General features: G+C 39.3%; 1 protein-coding gene across 7 annotated transcripts in view; it reads right to left on the bottom strand.

Moving 5' to 3' along the window:
• The window catches only part of B4GALT6 (beta-1,4-galactosyltransferase 6), a 78,860-nt gene that overhangs the window by 38,597 nt on the left and 15,448 nt on the right, over window positions 1–24,815 (bottom strand). For 6 of the 7 annotated variants that reach the window (XM_021706636.1, XM_008073385.2, XM_008073382.1 and 3 more), the window contains exons 2-4: window positions 23,520–23,636; window positions 15,242–15,355; window positions 4,575–4,699 (exon numbers count right to left, since the gene is read on the bottom strand). In XM_021706636.1, the coding sequence (XP_021562311.1) occupies window positions 4,575–4,699; window positions 15,242–15,355; window positions 23,520–23,636 (356 nt within the window). The remainder of the gene's footprint in view (window positions 1–4,574; window positions 4,700–15,241; window positions 15,356–23,519; window positions 23,637–24,815) is intronic. The other variant, XM_021706634.1, reaches the window with a different exon arrangement.

Genomic DNA, 24,815 nt, shown 5'->3' with positions numbered 1-24,815 from the left:
GCAGTTAAGGCAAATTATAGATATTTAAGGGAAGAAATTACCAAGTGGCTGCAGAGTCCATATGAAAGACAATCCATATTAATTAAATATAATCAGACTGAGTGAATAGTTAAACATATAGGGATAAACAAGGCAAAGTTGTCACCCCAATGCAGAAATTTCTTCAATGAAGAACTTAAATACCATCTTTTAAAAAAATCTTATAAGGAAACTGAGAATGTTATAAGAGAAAGAAATTACCAGTATCTTGGCAAATTCAAATAAGCTGACATTTTAATAGCAAATAAATGTCGAAATTTTAATAAGACAGTTATCAAAGATTGTGAATATGTGATATGTCTAAAGCTAATTTTTTTATGAAAATAAAGCTGAACAATCTCTTAAAATTCATTTGGCATATCCCTTCTTGTGGAACAACATTCTCAATAGTTTCTAATATACTGTCTAGAAAAAGAAGATCTCCGTGTATAATCATTTATTTTGAGATTTAACAGGCTTTGTTGTAGGACATTCTTTTTCTATGTGCACTAATGTGCTGTGTGGGCCACTCTCATGTTACTGCATCACCAGTGGAGACAGAACGTCTAGTGATTATCTCCTGAAGAAACAACACTTCATCTTCCTGAATCTCCTCACCACCTCTTGTCTAAGGAAAATCATTCCCTTCAGTTTGTGCCCACTTTATTTTATTTATTTATTTTTGAGTTGGAGTCTCACTCTGTCGCCCAGGCTGGAGTGCCGTGGCACACTCACGGCCACCTCAGCATTGACCTGCTGGGCTCTGGTGATCCTTCCGCCTCAGCCCTCCAAGTAGTCGGAACTACAGGTGCACACTACCATACCAAGCTAATGTTTTGATTTATTGTAGAGACGAGGTCTCGCCAAGTTGCCTGGACTGGTCTCGAACACAGGGGCTCAGGCAATCCACTCACCTCGTGCTCCCAAAGTGCTGTGATTACAAGCTGAGCCACCGAGTCCCACCAGTTTGCGCCCACTTTAAACTCACTAGTCTAACCAATTGTATGCACCTTTTTTTTTTCCTTGCTTATTTTCTGAGAAGATCATCCAGAAAAAATTTTTACCACATCCATTTCTCCCACCAAGGTTCTGTCCCAGTTTAAAACTTCCAGCACACCACCAGCTACAGTGTCCCTAAATGACACGGCTTTAGACCTGGTTACCTTCAGGTGAATCTAGCTATTTGCCACTGAGGAAGCATAAGATAGCCAGCCCTCATTCTCCTTCAGCGTTTTCAGTTCCATCTTCCTCTTTCTCTTCATTTCCACTGTCCACAGGAGTGATTCTCAAACAGGAGGCAACTGATAAAAAAGGCAAGTTCTTACCCCTCCCCACCAATAGAATCAGAATGTTCTGAAGACTGAGTTCAAGAATCTGCATTTTTACCAAATGCCTCAAGCAGTTCTGAAACAGGTGGCTAATACCCATCTCTGAGGAACCTTAGACTACAAATCAAACTCCAGACCCCTGAGTAGATAACAGCATCAAGCAGCTGCCTGGTTCTTTCAACCTGGAGGTTTTAGATCAAAGTTGTCCAAACCCTCCACCTGAACTCTGAATGGAAAGACACTGTCCCAGGTAAACACTTCACTTTGTTTGTTTTGAGTTGAGGTGTCACTCTATTGCGCAGGATGGAGTGCAGTGGCACAGTCACTAATCACCACATCCTCAATATCCTGGGCTCAGGCGATCCTCTCACCTCAGCTTCTGAGTAGATGGGACTACAGGCACACACCACCACACTCAACTAATTTTTCAAGTTTTTTGTAGAGATGAAGTCTCACTATGTTGCTGAGGCTGGTCGCAGACTCCTGGGTTCAAGAAATCCTCTTGCCTCAGCCTTCCAAAGTGCTGGGATTACAGGCGTGAGCCAACTTCACTTTTGATGACTTGAAAAGCATTATCATCTTCCTCTTTCAACCTTCCTTGTAGAAATAAACTTGCTCCTATAAGGTGCCCAACCTGTGCTGAAATCATCCACTCACACATGCAACAATCACTAGTTTTGGAAGATCTTAGTTCAAATTAACTGGACATCAATGAACTTGGCTGTATCTTTTTATTAAAAAAAAAAAGAAAAGAAAAAGCCTCAAATATTAAGAATCAAGTTGACAGCAGATGTTTAACATAAATCTAGTTATTTTTCTTTCCCTTTCTCTCAACTCTTCCACTATTAGAATGGAACATTATCAGATTGTAAACAGGCAGGGAAGGGTAGGGGGAGAAATTAATTATTTAGTGAGTTTATACTTATACAATATTTATATGCATATAGCTTACTTCTGAATAATCTCTGAAACTCCTCTCATACCTTTAGCTGCATAGCTCAGAACTAGAGACTAAATTCTAAGAAGGGTTTGCTGAAAGATGAAGTAAAAGTCACATTATCATATAGTTCCTAAACATGCAAATTCTTAGATCCCTGAATTAGTTTGCTCCCATGAACTCCTTTCAGTCCCGTTACCTATTCACTCACGTGGCATTTACAGTCTACTACTATCCCTAAGTAAGAACTACTCATGTGATATACCTGTCTCCCAGAAAATGAAAACAAAACAAATTATAAAATCTAAAATCGTCTAATATAGCCCACTGGAAAAAGGACAAGAATACTTAACTTTCCCTATCCCAAATTATTCCACTAGTATGCTACCAGGCACACCTGAGGGGCACGTTGTGTCCCATATGAGTATCCGTCTGAGTTCCGAGTGCCACCTGTCCCACCACTTTTGTGGCTGAGTGTGCTTTTTCTTCCATTAGCATTCAACACACACATTCATCGCCCAAGTGTTAAAAGTAATTTCTTTGCCCAGGCCATTTTTAAAAAGTGGAATGTATGTAAAGTGGGCCACATTTTATACAGAAACAACTGTGAGGAAAATCAATCAAGAAATATGAAGGTACTCATTTACTTAATGAGTCTGATCTGAGAAACAGCATAAGACGATTATAAAATAGAATGTTTTGCTAAAATTGGTACTAGAATCCATTTAAACAGTGTCACAAGTCGTTCAAGGCAATGAGAAAGCTGACTATTTACTTAATCATTTGTAACAAGGCCAAAAAGACATTTATTTGTCTTATAAAGTCCATTCAACAAAAATGCATTTAGTGCTTACCTAACATAAGACAATATACTCTGTGTCAGGGATATAGACGTAAACAATACACATCCCCAAACACAAAGAGTTCAGGTTGATAAAGCCAGAGGGTCTTTTTCAAGCGTTTAACAGCATACAACTTTCCTTCCTACCAGTGATTTTTTTTTTGTACTAACATACAAATATTCTAGAAGAATACTAATATTTAAAAAAAGAAATTGAACTGTTTTCAGATCAAGGTTACTTCACAATCCGTTAGGAAATAACATTTGATTTAATCAGCTGTAGTTTTCAATTGAGTGACATAAATGCTGTTTCTTACTCAAGTACATTACATGAATCATGAATATGCATTTATTAACCAATTCCATAGTATTGAAAGCAGCTCTGGTTTAAATCACGATTTTAATTTTTTTTAAAGCAGCAGGAGCAGATCCAACTCCTTACAGTTTTTTTAACCAAAACATTAAATAGAATTCTGACATACTGAAAAGATTGAAAGCTTGGGCTCTGCCTTCTGAAACAAAAGTGAAGAGACCACGACCTCCCTTTCAAGTTCCCCAGTGACCTCTGAGCAGTCTCTTAAGAATTCTTAGACGCTGACAAATAGAGCATGAAAACCCCAATGCCAAACCCAACTGAAAATCAGGATATGAATATCCTTCCAGGAGTTCTCCAGGTTCCAGAAATAGGTGGGACTCTGCCCGCAGGTGTCAGGAATCATTAGGGACAGCTGCAGGAGGCAGAGAACTCACAGCCTCTCTTCCAAACAGAACAGAACAACAACAAAAAAAAAATCTGTTTTCCAACCCAAACTCAAGTCACACATTTATTACCAGGAACTCCAAAAGACCACACACAAAAGGGTGTAAAAAACAATGTATACACATTTTAAGAAAGGAAAAAACTGTTAAAATTGCAATACTCAATAAGACGAATACAAGTCATGTTTGACTTCTGCAATTACAAGAGGTGTTCAAAGTGATTACCATCAGCATCCAGGCATTTCTTTTTTTCTCCCTCTTTTTAAATTTTATTTGAAAGATGTGGGGTACAATTCAGAATTAGGTACATAAGTGGTCACTGAACAGGTGAAGTTTGAGCCTCCCACTAGTCCTCACAACGCCTGGTTTGGGATCAGGTAGCCTTTTTGATATTCTGTACACCCCACCAGCTACCACTGCCTGCAAACTTTTCTTAACATTTCTTAAAAGGTGTTCACCACTTTTTTTGGCATCCCCAGTATTCTGTATATGCATAGATGCATTTACAGTCTTCACAAGTAACACCATTAAATCACATTTGAACTGTAAATACTATATATTAAATACAAAAATTGTGATGTCTTAATTTTGTCAAGATTTAAAGGCATTTGACTCTGTGTTTTGAATCAAGCACTTTTTTTCTCAAGTTCATAGTAATAGTCAAGTCACTTATGAAAAGAATTTACCTCACCTTCCATCTGGGTTTACAGTCTTTAGGCCTCCAGTGACCTCCCGGCTCAATATCTAAATCCTTGGAGAAGAGCTGATGAATTTCATCAAAACTGACTTCGCTTACATTGACATTGAGGAATCCCCCTATAAGTTAAAAATGTGAAGAATTGTTTTAATTTTGTTGTTGTTGGCCTCAAAGACCCAAGTAGGACAAATGACAATCAACAGGGTGATGGCAAAACTTAGTTCCAAGGACGGGATGATTTATCCTGCTATCACTATATCCATAGCAGCTCTCTCACATTTAGTTTCGATGATAAATTGTATGGTCACCATACTACGTTTGATAAAACAGCCAAAGAAAATCAAATTATTTTTCTTAAACGTTTTGCTTCTGAGCAATCTACTGAATATTTTTAAATTCTTTGGAAAATGTTTGCATGTCATTACAACTTAGCATGTCATTGCAATTTAACAACTATTTGAATATTTTAAAACTGCACTTAATTTCAACACATTCAGCATAGAGGGCATGATGACACAGTACTTAAGAGTTAAATAAGCAGCTGGATTGACCAGGAGCTAAATCCTAGCTTCTGTCTACTACCGGGAAAATTATCTAACCTCTTTGTGCCTCTATAAGTAAGACAGTGATGCCTGCCTCCCAAGGCGGATGTATCCATTAGATGAAATCACCTGTGTGAAGGATCAAGTGCTGTGCCAGGTAATAGGCACACCCAACCAATGCTAGCTACAATCACTCCATCTACTTACATTTCTTAAGAGAGGGAGTTTGCATACACAATTCAATGCATTTATTTTGAGCACTTACTATGCACCGGGCCCCTTGGTATACAAAGCTGAAAAACGATGAACTTCTAAGATGCTCCTGCTCTAACAGGGTACTCACTCTCCAAGTCAACAAATACACAATATTACTGGAGGGTTTTACTAATGGTTATTCTGATGTATACCACTGAAATAGGAATACATCTTAGATGGAAAACCACTTCTATCAATCCAGTCAAAAACAGAACTAAGAATCAAGAAGTCTCTGGGTCTTCATCTGAGAATTAAAATAGGTGCGTGATCACTAACATTCCTTCAAAGTGATGCTACCCTCAATACTTTCAATGTCACTGAGAGCAGTATACAAAAGGCTAGTGGAATAAACTACAGAATAGCTTTTAGCAGTTTCAATGTCACCTGTTAACTTCCAAACAGGTACAAACTGCTCTAGAGAGTAACTCCGGTCAAACTTTTCTCTTCAGCCTCCTCATCTCAAAACACAAACCAACAAATATTAAGATTTCCCATTTCAAGTCTTCTGAGCCTCCTGTGGCCATGATTTCTCATAAAAACACTCATTCCCAGCCAGGCATGGAGGCTCAGGCCTGTCATCCCAGCACTTTAGGAGGTTAAGGCAGGAGGAACACTTGAGCCAGGAGATCAAGTCCAGCCTGGACAACACAGTGAGACGTCATCTCTATAACAAAGATCAAAAAATTAGCTGGGTGTGGTGACACACACCTGTAGTCCCAGCTAGTCAGGAGGCTGAGGCAGGAGAATCACTTGTGCCATAAGGTTGAGGCTGCAATGAGTCGTGACTGTGCCACTGCACTCCAGCCTAGGCAACAGAGTGAGACCTTGACTCAAAACCAAACAAACAAAACAAACAAACCCACTCATTTCCTCTCCAGAGGGCCTCTTTCCTCCCACCAGTCTATAAGATTTTCACAGCAACATCTCTTCCCATCCCATAGTGACTCTGCAGAAACTGTCAGCAGCCTCTACTCAGCACTGAGGTATGCTAGAGAGAAGTATTTGAAATGCAAATGCCTATGTTTCCCAGTAAGCTCAGAAAAAAATTCACAATCTTCAAATGTCTGCCTGTTCTACTGACAATATTTGTGGTCTTTTATAACCAAACCCCCACCCTTGAGTGTGACCAGATATGCAAACTAGCTCATCTTAGAAAAGTCCAATTTACCTAAAGGAAAGAGAAATCTATGAACTAGCCGAGAAAGGGTAAGTCAAACGTAAGACTGATCTGGCAACAGAAGTATAGACTATCATGACTCAGCTGACAAAAACAGAAGCTAGCACTGTAATCAAATAAGATGCACACAAATAAATCTGATGCATTTAACAGTATGCACGATTGCTAAAATGATAGTAATTAGGCTAAATAATAAGCAGTTCATATAAGTAACTGAAGTTGGTATTCTTTATACACTGTTCAACCACATTTTTTGTCTTTTCTCCAGCTTTATTGCTTCAACAGCTATAATCATCATTATTGTCAGCAGTTTTCTCCAGCATCATTTGCAGTTTAATTTTCATCTCCAACGCATTTGCGCTGGCGAGATACAGGCCCTGTATCCACCTCCTAGATGGGGAGGGCTTCCTGTGTCCCCAGCGATCCCCATGTCCAAGGCACCATGAGTCTGCCTTCTTCCTGACTGCCTCCTCTGCCCACACCCCCGGGAGTCCGTTGGCAGCTTTCCTACCTGCCTGTTGCTCTTGGCTCTGAAATTCTAATGCTTTGCTGGCCAAAGGCCAAAGATGACCCAGTGGTGTGAGGCTGTCCTATCAAGAGTAACAGCAATGTCACTGTACTGAAGCTGGGGGGGGGGGAAATAGCATTGTCACCATTGGGAACAGTGAAGGTGTAATCAGAGAGAGAGAAAGGAGAAAGAATAAACACTAATTATTGGGGGTCAGGAGTGGTATTAGGGAAATGATTCCTGCCCATGGGAAGGGAAGGGAAAGGGACATCTCAGAGAAAGGATGGCCAGGAGGACACACTCCACAGACGAGCTGGTGGTGATATGGTTTCCAAACTGTACTCAGGAAGGAACCTCTCTCAGGAAGCCTGTGGTTGGGGGAGAGAAGACCGGGGGTGCCCCAATATGGCTACTTTGATCTCTTTTATGTACTGGTGTTCCCTTCAGGTTTCATTCATGAAAGTGTGCCAATGCTTTCAGAAAGCATTGGGAAACCAACTACTATGAATGAAGTCAAAACAGCAAACATCTTTCTTTACTTGTAAAGAAGCGATCACGGCCAGCACGGTAGCTCACGTCCATAATCCTAGCACTGTGGGATGCTGAGGCGGGAGGACTGCCTGAGTCTAAGAGTTTAAGATCAGCCTGGGCAACATGGCAAGATCTTGCCTCTGCAATAAATCAAAAATTAGCTGGGCATGGTGGCGTGGCTGTTGTCTCAGCTACTTGGAAGTCTGAGGCAGAAGAATCACCTGAGCCCAGCAGACAAGGCTGCAGTGGCTATGATGGTGCCACTACACTCCAGCCTGGGTGTAGTAGACAGGCAGAACCTTTACTTCATGTGCTAAGATTTCAAGGGCAAGTGAAGAAAAAGGATTCACTGGGCTTCACAGAGGATACCCAACCTTCATTCTCTGCCTGTGCTAAATCTGAGATTTTCAACTGAAAGCAAGTGCTTTGAGATTGAGATTTAAAGGTCAAAAAACAACACACTGACAAATCCATTTAGCCGGTAGTATAATCACAATCAGCAAAGACGTGTAAATAATATAATTTACCAGCCAGGCTCAGTGGCTCAGCCTGTAATCCCGCGCCTTGGGAGGCTGAGGTGAGTGGATTGCCTGAGCCCGCGGGTTCAAGACCCGCCTGGGCAACTTGGCGAAACCTCATCTCTACAATAAATCAAAAAATTAGCTGGGCGTGGTAGCGCGCGCCTGTAGTTCCAGCTACTTGGAAGGCCGAGGCGGAAGGACCGCCAGAGCCCAGCAGGTCGAGGCTGCGGTGGCCAGGAGCGGCCACTGCACTCCAGTCTGGGCAATGGAGTGAGACTCCAACTCAAAAAAAAAAATAATAATAATAATAATATAATTTACCAAACACTGATCTTCACTATTTAGAAGGTGAGGCTGGAGTTAGAAAGAGCTGGAGAACTGGGCACCTGGAGAGAGGAGGGACCACTAAGGACCTACAGGGTCAAGGTGAAGAGCAGGGAATTCAAGTCAGCTGTGAGCTACCGTTCAGTCTCCTGTGCCAAACTGCTTCTGTCATGTGTGAGAGCAACTTAGTTGCACCATTGGTTATGTAGGACATTTACTATAATTTCCTAAGGCTAAATTTGCAAGTTAGGCAACAATACCTCCCACGTGGAGAAGTTGGAACTGAACGGGTTAGGGTCTGTCAGGCATGTATGTCAGGCATGTGATTCAAAAAACTATATGTTCTGCTAAAATATAATTCTTAAAATAGCAAATACTCAATACAGATCAGTTACCTATATTTACACCTTTCTTACATTTCAAGTAAAATTTAAGGCATACAATCTCCAGGCAGAGAGTTGTTTTCTTTATTAATCAGCAGTTTTAAATGACTACTTCACTTAGTCTAGAGCCTATATATATACATTTGTTGGTATCTATAGCCTAATTCTGGATACTTTGGCTTTTGTCTCATCTTACCCTCAGGATTTTAAATGTGCAGAACTCAAAGGCTCTGATGATAATGTCAGAGAAAGACCTGAACTTCCCCCTAGAAATGTCCCTTAGGGTGAATTCCTCTCCAAAGCCAGAAAATAATTTTTTGATAAGATGAGACAGTCCCTCCTCTTACCCTCTCCGTTGCCTCCTGAGTACAGCTCTGAGGCTGAACTGAGTCATCCAGCCATCGGTCATCTCTTTCCTTTCTAATCCCTTTGAAGCCAATGACAGACACTGCCTATTTCACATGCTTTACTTAAGCTTGTCAATTTCTAGAATTTTATAACTTCTTAACAAACGATTTCTCACTCAACAATTCTTGAGGTGACCAAACCTGAGCATTTTAAACATAAGACAGAGTGTTAGTCACACATCCCCAATGCCAAGTGCAATGCCCAGAAACAGGATGAATGAATGAATGAATCAGTAGGAAGACTCCTGTCTCACCCTGCTTCCTCCACCTGTATTTTCACTCCCTGGCTCCATCAGGTGCTAAAACGTGTCTTTGGACATTTGTGCAAAAGGTGCCCAACATGTAGATGGCCCAAAACAACAGTGCCCTGGACAGCCCAGTTCTCGTCTCCTAATCTGACCATTGTATACAGTTCTCAACCCCTGTTTTCCTCCATTGCTTACGGTTCTCTCTTGCTTTACTGAATGACTAACTGTAAACTCCAGGTAACAGATTTTGCTATGTGTTCCCAGCTTTGCCTCATAATCCACCCAATGGACCTCTGGTCCACTCCTAGGGGCCTTACACATTTTATTACATTCTTACAAGTTGTTTTCCTACTCCCTGACTATTGAGAAGCTGACAACATCCTTCAAAGTCATAATTCACAACCACCATATTTCCTTAATTATGAGACACACATTCATTCAGGTTTAGCGGGCTGCCACAGGGAAATGCCCTACAATGTGTACATTTAATGTACTGCTTCTTTCTTGTTCCCCAAAGCCACTATAACACTGGTGACATTCTGCCAAGAAAGTATGGGTTATTATATATGCCTCCTTTCCAAATGTGTTTTCCAGAACCATTCAGTTGCCTAGAAATTTCTGATACTGTACCTCAATGTTTTTTCTAGCATACCACCCCTCTCTTCTGGCTCTTCTCTGAAGTAAACAGACTCCTTCCTTTTAAACTGTGCTAAATGAAAGGTATTCTCACTCTCCTAGGTCTAGAATCCTGGAGCCCAGCATAAAAGAAGGTATTCTGCAGACTTAAACCTACACCATACAAGTAATCATCTACTTCCTTCTTCCACAAATTGGCCTCCTTTGAAGTTCATGACTTTTAGCCACACTACCTTCTAAAATCCAGCCCCATGCACTGACAGATGTCCTGTACATCATCACTGTACACCCAACTCTGTGTCCACACCCGGAATCACAGTCACCTAGGACTGACTGGCTTTCAATTCTGACACTGCCCCCCTCATTGAAGTCTCTTTCCTTTTCACCTTCTAACCCTCCCCCGCCATGAAAAATCAAAATCAAAACATCTACACTAAGCACTTATTATTTTTTAGTTCTACATAAGGTGAAACTTCCATTTTGCTTTGTTAGTACAAAGACTCTTACATAAATTCAATACAGCTGAAAGTGGATTTGCTCTCTAGGTAACCTATAAATACTAACAATAACAAAGAAGTATTCACTCATGCTCTTCATATAAAGAATACATATTAAAATAGATTTGGCAGCGTAATTGACCACTATCAAATATGAAACACTGCTGAAATCCAAGGACTGCATTTTATCTGAATTCCAATTTGAAAAGTCACACTTTATCTTATGGAAATCCAGTACCAGTGGTTCCATTGCTACACGAGTGAAATATCAGAAAGAACTTACAGCGAGATAATCAAACACACCAAGATTAAGCCTTTTCACTTTTGGTGATTGTAAGTAAATATCACTCATAGTTGAATGGTTTTCATCCCAGTAGATTTTATTTTTACACATCCCTTCTAACTACTATTTAGAAAACTATCATTCAATTATTTTGTGTGATAGCATAATAAGGCTTTATACTTAGGTATTTTATTGTATTGCTCTCTCTCATCAATGGAAAATATCCTGTTAATTAAAACAAAACAAGGATGGATGCATAGCTAAGAATAAACTTCTTAACTCCCCACATTTCTCCTAGGTTTTTTATTCCCTCGATCATGGTAAGGTCTGGTTCCGTCAATCAAAAGTAGAAAGAAGGAGCCAGGCACAGTGGCTCAAGCCTGTAACTCCAGTACTTTAAGAGGATTGCTTGAGCCCAGGAGTTTGAGAAGACCAGCTTGGGCAACACAGAGAAACCTTGTCTCTACAAAAAAATTTTAAAAATTAGCCAGGCATGGTGACACATGCCTGTAGCCCCAGCTTCTTGGGAGGCTGAGGCCAAAGGATCACCATGCTTCATTCTATCCTCACAACACCCTGAAGGTAATATGAGAATACCAGGTTTTACAGATAGGTAAACTGAGGCTCCACTGTGCAGGGGTCACACAACTAGTAAAGGGCTCTGCTGGGCAGCTCATGAAAGGCTCTCTTGGCAGAAGCTGTATCCATGGTTCCTTTCTAAAGTGTTGTCTGTATGTGGCTGTATTTTCTACCAAATAACCCTGTCACCTTGGCCACCACTTACTGGATACAGGATTGGTACTGGACTCAAAGCTGGCAGCCCATCAGAGAGCCTGCTGTGAAAAGATGGTCACACTTGCATGATCATCTTTTGTGGGGGGTAGGTTGGTGGCACCTCACTCTGTTGTGCAGGCTGGGGTGCAGTGGCACAATCATGCCTCTTGGCTCAGGTGATCCTTCTGCCTTAGTTTCCCAAGTAGCTTGGACTACAGCTGCGCACCATCAGACCTAGCTAATTTTTCTATTTTTTGTAGAGACAAGGTCTCACTACATTGCCCAGACTGGTCTTGAATTCTTGGGCTCAAACAATCCTCACACCTCTGCCTTCCAAAGTGCTGGGATTACAGGTGTTAACTACCACAACCGGCCTGTGGGATCTTTCATATAAAAGAATACAAGACTCCGAGGAAAGCAGATTGAAGGAGCAGCAGCACATGCAATCGCTCAAGCACTATTGTAGATGATGCAGCAAGCCGTAGGCTGGAGGAGAGCCCGCAAGCAGGTGCTTCTAAACAGAGTTAATGAGTACACATAAAGTACTCATTAAAGAAAATGGCAACTAATCCAAAAGCAGAAAGATTTCCTAAAACAACAAAGACTTGAGTATGCAAATTATGAACATAAAATTATTATAATCAATATATCAACAGAACATTCCCAGTGGCTTCAGTATTGTATAGTCAAGAATATTCATTTTTAGGAAAACAAGACTGCAACAATAAAGCAATGACAGCCACAAAAACCACCGAGCTTTATTCTCCATCATGGGACAGCAAATAAATAGCAAGATTAGATTCACCCAATAATTTTTTTTTTTTTTTAATACCAGCACCCAGGGCCCAAGTTAGACTGATAAAATCAAAAACTTAGGAGTTGGGCCCAAGAAATCCGAAAAATATAAAATAGTGTTTCTATTGTGCAGTTAGGGACAAGGTTGGCTGCTCTAGATCAGTGAGTCTCAGAGTGGGGCCCAAGGGTCATCAGCATCACCTCTCAGAACTTGTCAGAAATGCACATTCACAGGCCTCCTCCAGACCTGCTGAACCCAAAAGTTTGAGGGTGGGACTAGCAAGCTGTGCTATATAAGACTGTCCAGGTGATTCTGGTGTGCCCTTAAGTTTGAAAATCATGGCCTTAGAATAAAAGAAAGGTCACTCTTTCTTTTTATTACAGATATATAATACCAATCAACAATAAATTTTTAAAAATCCGCCGGGCTCAGTAGCTTAGCCTGTAATCCCAGAGCTTTGGGAGAACGAGGTGAGTGGATTGCCTGAGCCCACGGGTTGAAGACCCGCCCAGGCAACTTGGTGAGACCTCATCTCTACAATAAATCAAAAATTAGCTGGGCGTGGTAGCGCGCGCCTGTAATTCTGGCTACTTGGAAGGCTGAGGTGGAAGGATCGCCAGAGCCCAGTGGGTCGAGGCTGCGGTGGCCAGGAGCGTGCCACTGTACTCCAGTTGGAGTGAGACTCCAACTCAAAAAGAAAAAAAATCCTACAAATATGATAAGAAAGGCTAATTTCTTCAATTTAAACAACTCATGTAAAGACATAAAAAAACACACTTAGAACACAGGGATAAGCAATTAACAAAGATGTTTATTTAAATTATCATATAAAAATCAAGATACAAACTTATAAGTACAAAGTTTGCTTAAAATCATGGGGTGGGAGAAAGGGGAAATATACAAAGGAAAAATGCCAAAATAATAGCTGTGGTGGTTTCTGAGTATTGAGAGTACAGTATAGTGTTTAAAAAATAATAATAATAATATGGTATCTTCATAATTTCAAATATATATATATTTAAAGTACAGTAGCTTGGTCACACATATATTATATACAAAATTTAAAAGCAAAATGAATGCCAGTCATAGGGGGTCACGCATGTAATCCCAACACTTTGAGAGGCAGAGGTGGGAAGATTGCTTGAACCCAGGAGATCAAGACCAGCCTGGGCAACATAGTAAGACTTCATATCTATAAACATTTTTTTTTTAATTAGCCAGGCATTATGGTACGGGCCTGTATTCCCAGTTACTCAAGAGGCTAAGGCAGAAGGCTCATCTGAGCCTAAGAGGTCGAGGCTGTGGTGAGCCGTGATCGTGCCACTGCACTCCAGCTTGGGCAGCAGAGTGAGGCCCAACACAAAAAAACAAAAATAAAAACAAAATTAAAAAATTATTAGAAGGAAAGAAAGTATTTGTATGTAGGCCTTGGGGTAATAAAAACTTTCTTTAGACCAAAAAAAAAAAAAAAAAAGAGCAGAAACCTTAACTAAAGTGATTGATACACTTGAAAATGTTATAATTTTAAACTTCCCTAAAATAAAAAACTCCATAAACAAAATAAAAAGACAGGCCTGGACTGTGAAAAAACACTTACACCATGCATAGTGACACTGGGTCACTGCCAAAATATAAAGAACTCCTAGAGAGCAGGACATACACCTAATAATCAAAGGAGACTGATGCAGCCCTTGATGGAGCGAGTCACAGCAGAGAAAATTTAGAAACACAAACACGTGAAAAGTGTCTCAACCCCACCAGTAATGAGGAAAATGAGAAAACTGAAACAATGAGATATCATTTGTTAATCTATCAGGCTAGCAAAAATGTAAAAATCCATCAATACCAAAATGGTACACTCATGCTTTGCTGCTAGGGACATAAGTTTCGTACAACTGCTTTCAAGAGCAATTTGACAAATCTGGAAATACTGAGTCAACCTACCCAGTAATTCCACCCCTAGTCATCAACCCTCAGGTGCACAAGCATACATGTACAGGAAAATCTATATTATGTTCATTGTAGCAAAAAACAAACAAAAATGTGATAGCAATAGAGAAGAAACAACCTAAATGTCCATTCGCAGGGAAACAGGTAAATGAAATGTGGCACATCTAAACGAAGACATGCTATACAATAATAGTTATGGAAAATAAACTAGATCTATATGTAACAACATGGTTAATTCTCAAAAAATTAAGCCAAAAAAGGCAAGCTACAGGAGTAAATGTGTAAGACCATTTACATAAATTCTCCTTTGAAACAATATAGAGTCACAAATTATATCTTTGAAACTCTATATATACACCCACCTATGAAAAAAAAAGGTCTTTGTACAACCAGTAATAACACACACCACACTCACAACAGAGGTGAGGTGACTTCTGAGGGAGGGGCGGGGAACTAGCCCTGCAGATGGGGGTCAGAAAGGACTTTGGCTTACTTTGTGTTTAAAAAGATACCACAAACTAGTCTCCTAAATACCATTTTAAAAGAATTTGGAGGTAAGTCAAAGTATTAGTTTTTAAATCTGGGTGGAAGAAATATAAGTATTTGTCATTTTCTCTTTTGTATTTTCCTTCAGCTTTTCAATCATCTCCCTCCAAAAAGTGCTTTGCAAAAAAAAAAAAAAAAAAATCAAACAATGTCCTGTATAATACAAACATTTGCACCTGCCGCAATGATTTGACCCTGATGTGCTCAAACCATGTGGTTTTTATGATTTTATTGTATGTTGTAACACAAGTAAACAATTAAGTCAAAATTAGATCACACTTACGCATATAAGGCAGTTTTTCTGGACAGGGGAGGTTTGGTGAATACGTGAAGTTTTCCGGAAGATACGTTGTTGTTTGAATAAGATAATCACTTGAATTACTGCCTTCTGGATAATCTTGGGGAGAGAGAAAAAAAAGTTACAACCAAAAAATTGCCTTTTGTTTTGCCCCTCATAATGACATAAGTCACTGTCACTGTGAGAAAACTATAATATGCAACCTATAGAAGTACTTAAAAGCAATTATTTATAAAGAACAGAGAACTGCAGACCAGCTGTTAGAATGGGCAGCTTGGTATGATTTCCCAAGAGAAGTCCAGAGGGCAGCCACCCTTCTCCTCGCATACAAACATAGCAGTCCCACTTGTAACCACGTGAGAATACCATATTCTGGTTGAGCCACATCTTCAGGGAGTACGCAAGTAGCAGGGAATCCTCTCCACTATCACAAGGGCCAGGTGTTCTGAAGCACCCCACGGCCGCAGCACAAAGCAGAGGGGTGGGAGGAATGTTTCCTTTCCGCCTCTCACTGTGGAAACTGAGATTTCCCCATGCAGTCTACTTCTGTAATACAGCCCGTTCTAAGCCTTTCAATGAGTCATTCCCAGCCCGTAGGCTGCAGCCCTCGGGGAGCCTTGGAGCTATTGGTATGTTAGGTCCATTATCTTTAGAGTCAGCAAGTTATACTGCACACAGGGCAGTGGTTGAGGGCACCAAAGTCAAATGCCCGAGTTTCAAATCCTTGTGCGGGCACGCACCAGGTGTGTGATACAGGGCAGGACACAATGCAATTTTTCATCTATGCCTGCCTCATATTGTCGTTTGCAGATTTCAGTACTACAAAATGTGTAAAGTGTTTAGAACAATCCCTGGCCCATAAAAATATTCAATTAGGGGTGGTTATGGGTGATTAGAGATGAGCACCTGACCCATGAAACAGTCACAGGCTTAGGATTTTTGAACGTGGACCCACACAGATCATAGTTCAGTCCCTTTCTGGAGCAAAAGTCTGAAATGCAAGTCTGAGAACCATGGCGTGCTGGTTTCCTGCTATGTAGAGGAAGCTGACCTAAGAGAATGAGATCAACGTGCAGTGAGCAAGCACCAAGAGGTGGAAACAGCTAATTAAATGACTATCTGTCTCCTGGACCATAAAACATGTACACAGAAAATGAAACTCCAGCAAACACTTTAGGAGGATGCAAAGATATGCATTCAGTCTTCAGTAATCTGCTGCAATGAGAGAGACTGCAAAAGCTTAACCCTCTGATGCGTGAAAAATGGCAGAATCCTGCAAACTGAGTATGAAGTATGAGGGGAGAACCCCAAAAATCCAGAATTTATTTATTAAAAAATTGTGTATTTATTTTTCTATGTTTAAACTTCAGTCACTTTCAAAGTACTCTTCGTTTGATGCAATACTCCTATTGAGACACTTTTCCACCTGCCCAAAACAGTTTTTGAACTCATCAATTATGATATCTTTTAGTGCTTCTGCCGTTTTTAGTTTCACGTCTTCTATATCCACAAAAGTTTCCCTCTGAGAACTCTTTTTCACTGAGGAAAAAAAAAGAGTCGCTTGGGGCAAAATCAGGTGAATAGGGAGGGTGAGGCATGGGGATCATGCCATTTTTTGGTTAACTACTACTGAACACTCAGCATGGTGTGGGCAGGTTTTTTCATAAATCACCCAACATAAAATGAGCAAACACGTTGAAAGACTCTTCAAAAAAAATTCACTGAAGCTGAGTACCGTCTCTCGCAACAACCCTAGCTGGTACACTGATGCAATGGGTTTCTAGAATACTTACCTAGTAGGGGAAGCCTGTACTACAAGGGGCCTGCCCTCCAAAAAATAATTCTGGTTTTCTTGGGGTCCCTTCTCGTATGTGAGAAGAGCCAAAGAAAACTAAGCACCTCCAACATAAATATTCACGCATCCTCAAGACAGAGTTGGTGGGTATGCAGCCTGGGAGCCAGGAAAGTACTTCAGAGCAAAGAGACTCACCCCACCTCCAAGCCTGTCTCATAGAAGAAGCCCTGCCAAGGTTGTGAAGCAGAAGTTGCTGGGGATAGACAAAGACTCCACCAGGCCTGGTGCCAAGAAAGAGACAAAAGCCACAGGAGAAGGTCCAATTCCAAAGGACTCCAGGGAAACCCGTTCATTATAAATGTCACATGGCATCAGTAAGGGGTCAAGGTAACAGTATTGCCAGAAAACCCCAACCTGACAGAGACCGATGATGGTAAAACTGCTAAGGCCTATTCCACTAGGAAGTGGAGAAGCCTCAGTGAGAGTCTTCCCCAGTGTCTCTCTCTGGAGAGGCCCTGGAAAGCTTTTGACAAGGAAAATCCTCCAACCACAGGGGCAGGGAGGGGGGTGGAGGAATTCAATGAATGCTAATTGTCGGACCTGTCCAGTGACAGACCAAGTCCATGCTCCATGTCTTACCCATATGTGCCTAAAAGATTTAACAAAAGTTAAGTGTAAGGAAGTCTAATAAGGACTGATCCTTTCCTTAAGATGCTTTAAAAAAATACATCTAGAATATATTAAATTCAAGTTCATTGTTTTTTTTAAGTTTCTTCTTTATGGGGACTCCTACTTGGCTAGTACAGCAAGCATGAGTTAGGCTTCTATCAATGCCACTAAAAATGGTTAAGATTACTCGTGTGAGTTTTGTGACAGCTTTTAGTCAAATTCATTGATGTATACCTTACATTACTTATCTTCAATCTTCCTTGAAAGAAACATAAGACATTCTTATTTCAGGGACACAGTAAGAAAATAAAAATAAATAAAGAAAACACAAAAATAATTGCTAAAAATACATTCTGAAATTTAAAAAATCAAATCAAGCCCTCGTGTAGTGGTTCACACCTATAATTCCAGCACTTTGGGAGGCTGAAGTGGGAGGATTGCTTGAGCTCAGGAATTCAAGACCAGCCTGGGCAACATAGAGAGATCTCCATCTAAACAAAAAATCAAAAACATTAGCTGGATGTGGTGGTAGGCGCCTATAGTCTCAACTACTTGTAATATGGAAGTGGGAGGATCCCTTGAGCCCAGGAGGCCAAGGTAGCAGTCAGCTATGATTGCACCACTGCATTCCGGCCTGGGCAACAGAGTATGACCCTGTCTCTAAACAAAATTAAAAATAAATATTAAAAAAAAAAAATCAGATTGTAATAAGGTCAAAGCAATCTCCCAGAAGGCAGAAAGAGAAGGAAAAGAATTGAACAACAGGGGAGAAAAGATAATACATAACAAGAGTTCTAAAAAGAAAGAAAAATAGCAGGAAGACAAATGATCAAAAAAAACCAGAATTATTTATTAAACTTGAAGGATAAGAGTCTCCATATTGATAAGCCCAACTGAACCCAGTGAGAGAAGAAAAACAAAGCTCCAAAATGTTCTTGTAAAACTTCACAATACAGAAAAATCATGAAAGTCTCTAGAAAGAAAAAGCTGGTCCATGTACAGTAACAGCATTCAGAACAGTCATCAGGTTTCTCCAAAGCAACAATGGAAGAGAGAAGACAAGGGTAGGGGAATTCCAAAACCCTCCTCAGTGTGGTCAATTCATGTGCCTACAAGTTCAGTAAAATCAGTGACAGATGGGGGAGGCACAGCAAATGGAAGGAAAAGAGTTAACAAGTAAGGTCAACTAAAATAAAAAGATCCACAAAACAAATGTAAAGATGACCACTTAACTCAGGAAAACAAACCATTAATTACATACCAGTACTTAAGCAACATAAACAATACTGATTTGAATTAAAACTGCAACATAATCATGCTGGGAGTAAGGATAGGTAAAATGAGGTATACTATAAAGTATTAAATGCTTTTCTTCTATAACAGGAATAGTTACAACTGATAAATCAAGGGACAGCAGAATAGCAACATAAAGACAGAATAGGCTGCTAAAAACTAAAGTTAGTTCTCTCTGAGGATTGGGACTTAGGGAGGAGTGAAATAGGAGAACAGTTTTTAAAAATTATTCTTTATTATAAAAATACTGTAAAAATATGAAAATTATCTACTTTGAAGATATGAAAGTACTGCTTAAAATAAAAATGTAAGAGAGTTATTCACACTGTTTTCTTTTCAACATGAATAAATGAATGGTTAAAACATTAAATACTGAATGGCAAGTTCTCCAGAAGTTAGACAGCTGTCTCACACTCGGAGTTCATCTTACAGGATTTTTTCTTTAACAGAATTTTTTTGCACACTGCACCAGGAAGAACAGATAGACTACCTATACAAAGATGATGATTTTTCTTAATTTCTTCACTCTGTCAATTTTTATTAAACACCTACTCTACACTACACATTCATGAAAGCTGGGAAGAGAGATAAAGTTGTCCCTACTTGTACAACTATATCAATTTTTTAAAATACACACACACACACACACACACACACACACACACACACACACAGAGTTATCCCTGGGGGTCAACTACATGTATGTGTTTCAAACTCATTTTCTTATAACCCTGAGACAGAAAAATATTCTCATGCAATCCTTAAGTAATTTCTTAATGTCATGTGTTAACTTAAAATAAGAGCATTTTCTTACTCTGCATAATTTATTAATCTTATTAATATTTGGGTGCCTCCTCTTAGCTACATACTATGATTCTATAAGCTATAAACCCACAGAAATGTGAAGCTCTAGATATTTCTGCAAAACAAACTGTAACTCCCCCTGGGGAGTCTTGAGGGCCACAGAGAACTGTTTCACTTTTTATTTTAGTGCTGGAATGACTGAATCACAAAAGAACACATTCATCACTTTAGTCAGTTTTTAAAGAACTAAGTCTTTTTTAATGTCTTAAAGTCATACACTATCAGTATATTCACTTCCTTTGGAAACACAGCTTTGGAGCTAAGTATGCGTTATTCTTGGCCATATCATTATAAATGGGCGTAAGGTGCTCCACTCACTGCCAGACTTAGAGAAACACCTCCACATCCGTGAGCACTTTATCTAGCAGTATTTACATCTTCCTAACATACACACAGTCTACCCACTACCCTGGTTACTAGTCTGAACATCTCTTTTAATTGAAATCAAATTTTCTTTGATTTTTAGCATCTAATAAAGTAACTACAACATAGAAGGAACACAAATAAACACTTCATAGCTGACAATATAGCCAATATTGACTTAAGTTTTGAAGATTATGCTGCAAAAACTCACAAAATCGTTATTCCTACAAAAGTGGTGAGGTGAGCCATGTCCACCAAGTATAATAACCACTGCTTTCAAAGCCAGGAACAGTTTTTATAGGTTATGCATGACAGCTTTAAAAGGTAGACATTATTTCATCTAATGAATGGCTGAAAACAAAACAAGTTCTGGGTCCCCTGCTTTCTCCCTCCCCTCCAGGACCACAGCCAAAGACAAGGGAAACACAGGATGAAAACCACTAGACAGATCCCCTATTAACATACTGGACCTTATCATGTATAGGAAAAGGAGAAGACCAAAGGACGTCTCTCACCGGCTTTACCTTCCCGCAAAAGGGCAGCTGAAAACAGTAGTGGAAACTGATGAGAGTTCCAGTCTGTTTACAAACCACTAACTTGTCAGGTCAGGGGCCTTACTCCATGAATTCATGGAAACAAGTATCCACCAAATATGGAAGTGTGTTGGGTTATTTCTAACAAAATTGCAAACTCTAACACTTCATGACCCTTATCATCTGCTCCAGTAATTATTCACTGAATACATCTTGTTTTTTTCATTTGACTGGCTCTGTAGGCACAAGGAAAAGGATCACTTGATTATGAGAGTGTATGACTCCTTTAAAAAAAATTACATATCTATTTACATTTGATGCTGCAAAAAGTCAGGCACAGGACCTCCTTTTTGAAATAAAATATACTTGTAAATATCATATCCTGTTTACTATTTAATGTTAAATTGTAAATGAGCCACTATATATGAATCAGTTCTCCCCTAGAGCTCAATTAGCTCTCTGTATATCTTATAGGCCATTATCTTCTTTTTGGTAGATTATATCTATTTAAGTCTGTACAGAAATAACCAGTCGCATTACAAATAACCATTTATGTTCCCATGTCTCGCAGAAGCCTAGAGACCCTCATATAAAAGAAGAAGGTTTTTCCTAATGTTTTAACTCCAATATCTAGTTAAATATACCAGCTATAATAATAGTTCAATGTATATAAATAGTTCAATGTTGGCAAAATGAATATGGCAGAGCCTCATGGTTGCTAACAAACTCCACTTCCCCTTTCCCCTTAGGTTACAGAACCCCAGTGTCATTCAGAGTTCCACTGTGCTCAGCTCAGAGATTCTATTTCCTAGTGCCATTGCATGTGGCCATGCAGTAAAGTTCTGGCCAATGAGATGTATAAAGAAGTACTGGGTGGGGACTTCAGAGAAGACTCCTTCCTAGCGGGCACTGTATTTGGTCTTCTTCCCACTTCCTTTTCTCCTTCCTACTGACCCAAGGACAAATACAAAAATTGGAGCCCGAGCAGCCATCTTAGACTATGAGTCAACTACAAAGCTACAAAACAGAGCAGAAGATGAAAGGCAGCGAAGACTTACTTTGAGGAGCCTCCAACAGTCACAGATATCCAACTTCCAGACTTCTTTTACATGAAAACAGAAGATCCCGAGTGTTTAAGACACCACAGTCAAGTCCCTGTTACACCCAAGCCCAATCTCTAATGGAGACAATGACTGTCTCCTGAGAACAGCTTTACTATCAGTAAAGGAACCATATCAAAAGTGAACAAAGGTTCAGAAAAGTAAGCAAACTTTAATCAAAGTATGCACTGGTTCTTTGGTCTTTTCTGCAACTATGACTTGGTGAGGAGAGAAAAGAATTTCCTTTTGTTTTGTTTTAGTTTCGGGGTGCTGGAGGGAAAGTCTGACTCACCCAAGTAATCATTTCTCCTAATCAAGCTCAACATCCACACACATAACTCATTCATACCCCAGGAAAAAACAACCTGACATGCACAAATTTTTAGTATTCACTTACACAAACACACTAAACTAAAGATGCTTATTTTCTTTCAGTTGAAATAACTTTTAATTAACATTTTCATGATCAACTTATTCAACCACATAAGTCCTACAGAAGCTTTTTAAATGTTGTAAACTTCTAAAACTGACCTACTATTCAGAAGACTCACTCATGCAAAAGACCAGTTAATAAGACTTTGACTAGTATTAAAATATCAACTATGTTAAGACAGTCTGAAAGAAATTCCTTAAGATTCAAAGAAAACAAGTGTTTTGATTTGTGATGTCATAAACAAACTAGGCAAATGACTAGAATGGATTTTTTAAAAGCACATGTGATGTTAAATTGAGAATCAATATGTTACATGCTTGGATTTTTAGAAGGGTCTAAAACTATTCCCCACCTTAACATACATTTTAAAAAGAACCCCCAGGGTTGGGAGATGGAGACTTCCTTTTAGTAGAGTGTGTAGGTGTACAGTGGCACAAAGAACTGCTGACACGAATTAAATCTTTCATTTTAACTGTTTAAAATGAGACTACAGAGGATGCAGCAACTGTCAAGCCAAGGAACCCTTTAAAATAACACCTAATAATACTTTGGGAGACACTGCTGTAGCACTGCTATAGTGGAGCATTAACATGCTTCTGCAAGAGTTCAAACCATTTACGTCAGTTCTTTCATTATTAAATCATTAGTTTGGCATATTAGGTTTTAGCCTTATGTGATTCTAATGGAGATTCGACTTCCAGATTACATTTTAAAAAGACAAAAGCAGCTACTGATTCCCAACTGTATAAAATGTCTCTTTTAGCTCCTTAAAAAGGCTATAAAACTACTTAGAATCTATAACTAAAAACAAGTATTTTCTAGATCTAGTTGGAAAAACATTTCAAGACTCAGAATGGGCATGAGGAGAGAAGGTGGTCAAAAGTAATCTCTTTGTGGTTAATTTCTCTTAAATACAATAGGTGAATTGAAAGAGTAGAAGCTGCTTTTTGTGTTTTGTTTATGTTTCCAAGAATTAACTTGAGTATCTTTGTATCAAAACCCCATCACTTTTGTGACCACACATCCTAAAATAGGTGGCAGTCCTGATTTACACAGTAAAACAATCTACCAGTACACTTGGTCGAAGATACCTTCATCTTTAACAGGAAGTTACTTGGAGGCAAAACCAGAGTTTAAAAGACTTGGTTTACTGTTATGTGACTACAAGGGTAAGAAGCAGATCAAAGCACGATTAAGCAGAAAGTAATCTTACCTGTGCCGTTGAGTGTACTGTTTTTATTTGTGTATAGCCTGATCATATGGCCTATTGTCTTCACATTTTCTCTCAACATTATACCTCGAGCTTGTACCATAAAGAGATATGTATTGGCTATAAAAGAAAAAAAAGAAAGCACCATGACTCAATAACATTTTTTTACTTAATAAAAACACTATTCAGAATTGGTAAAGTTCCCATAAACACAAACTGACTCAATCATCATGTCCAAGGGAAAATCAGAAATATGAAATGACTATTTCCCACTATAAAAACTCAGAAAAGCAAAATTATTAGAATAAAGAATTAATGTGGCAATTTCATCTGTTAAACAGAATAAAACTAAATTAGCAAACTGAAATATCAAAATGAACTCCTTTATCCATAAATTACTTTCTACAAGAAAATATACTCTGACATTTCAAAAAGGCATTTTGTTACAAGTACTCATCCTATAGTTCCAAAATTCAGTTTCTCTATATATTAATTTCCTCAAACCAAAAACTTCACAAAGGCAAAAGAATTCCTTATCTAACAGTAAATATATCATAAGTTTCCCTACAATATCTAGTATAGATAAAGATCTTGCAGCAGATCCTGCAAATTCTCTGTATGTTGGAAGGGGGGTAAGTGATCTAGATTCCATATCTGCTTTGATAATTTCTCCCTAAGAGTTAATTCTTTGACCTTTTACACTCCCGTTCAGCCACACATTCACCTGCCAGGATTGTAAAAGCAAATACAATAAAAATCAATGTATATTTTTTTAAATGGGTAAAACTAACTCTTTGTGTTAAGTGCTTTGAAAATAGACCTGTAATTTCTTCTGCTGCTAAGAGAAACCGGTGGTAAACTGACAAAGATCACAAAACCCCTGACTTCTGAGAAACCACCCCTCCTCAGAGGGACACAGAACTGAAGTTGGAAAATCTTTTCCTGGTCTGAATTCTGCAAGCACTGATGCATGACTCTGGACAGCTCCCTGAATCTCAAGTTTCCTTGTTTTAAAAATGGCAGCAGTGCACCCTTCTCCTCTAAATTCTTAAAACACAAAGTCAAAAAAAATCACAAACTCCATTTAGATGAGAGGCAGCAGCTCTTTACCATGGCAAAACCAAGAGACGACGAGGCTCGGTTAATGACGTTTTCCATTTTATGACGGGCTGTCTCTGCACAGTCATGACATGATGAACGCTGAATGAAAGGATGAAGAATGCTAACTAACTTTCTGAGTCCTGCTCTACTTTCTCAAGAGGGAACAGAGAAGTTAGAAAACTGTAATGTTTACTACCT

The sequence above is a fragment of the Carlito syrichta genome, unplaced genomic scaffold, assembly GCF_000164805.1.
Source record: "Carlito syrichta isolate Samal-C Ts95f unplaced genomic scaffold, Tarsius_syrichta-2.0.1 Scaffold315831, whole genome shotgun sequence".
Classification (NCBI taxonomy): domain Eukaryota; kingdom Metazoa; phylum Chordata; class Mammalia; order Primates; family Tarsiidae; genus Carlito; species Carlito syrichta.
This window is presented reverse-complemented; position numbering and strand designations above follow the sequence as displayed.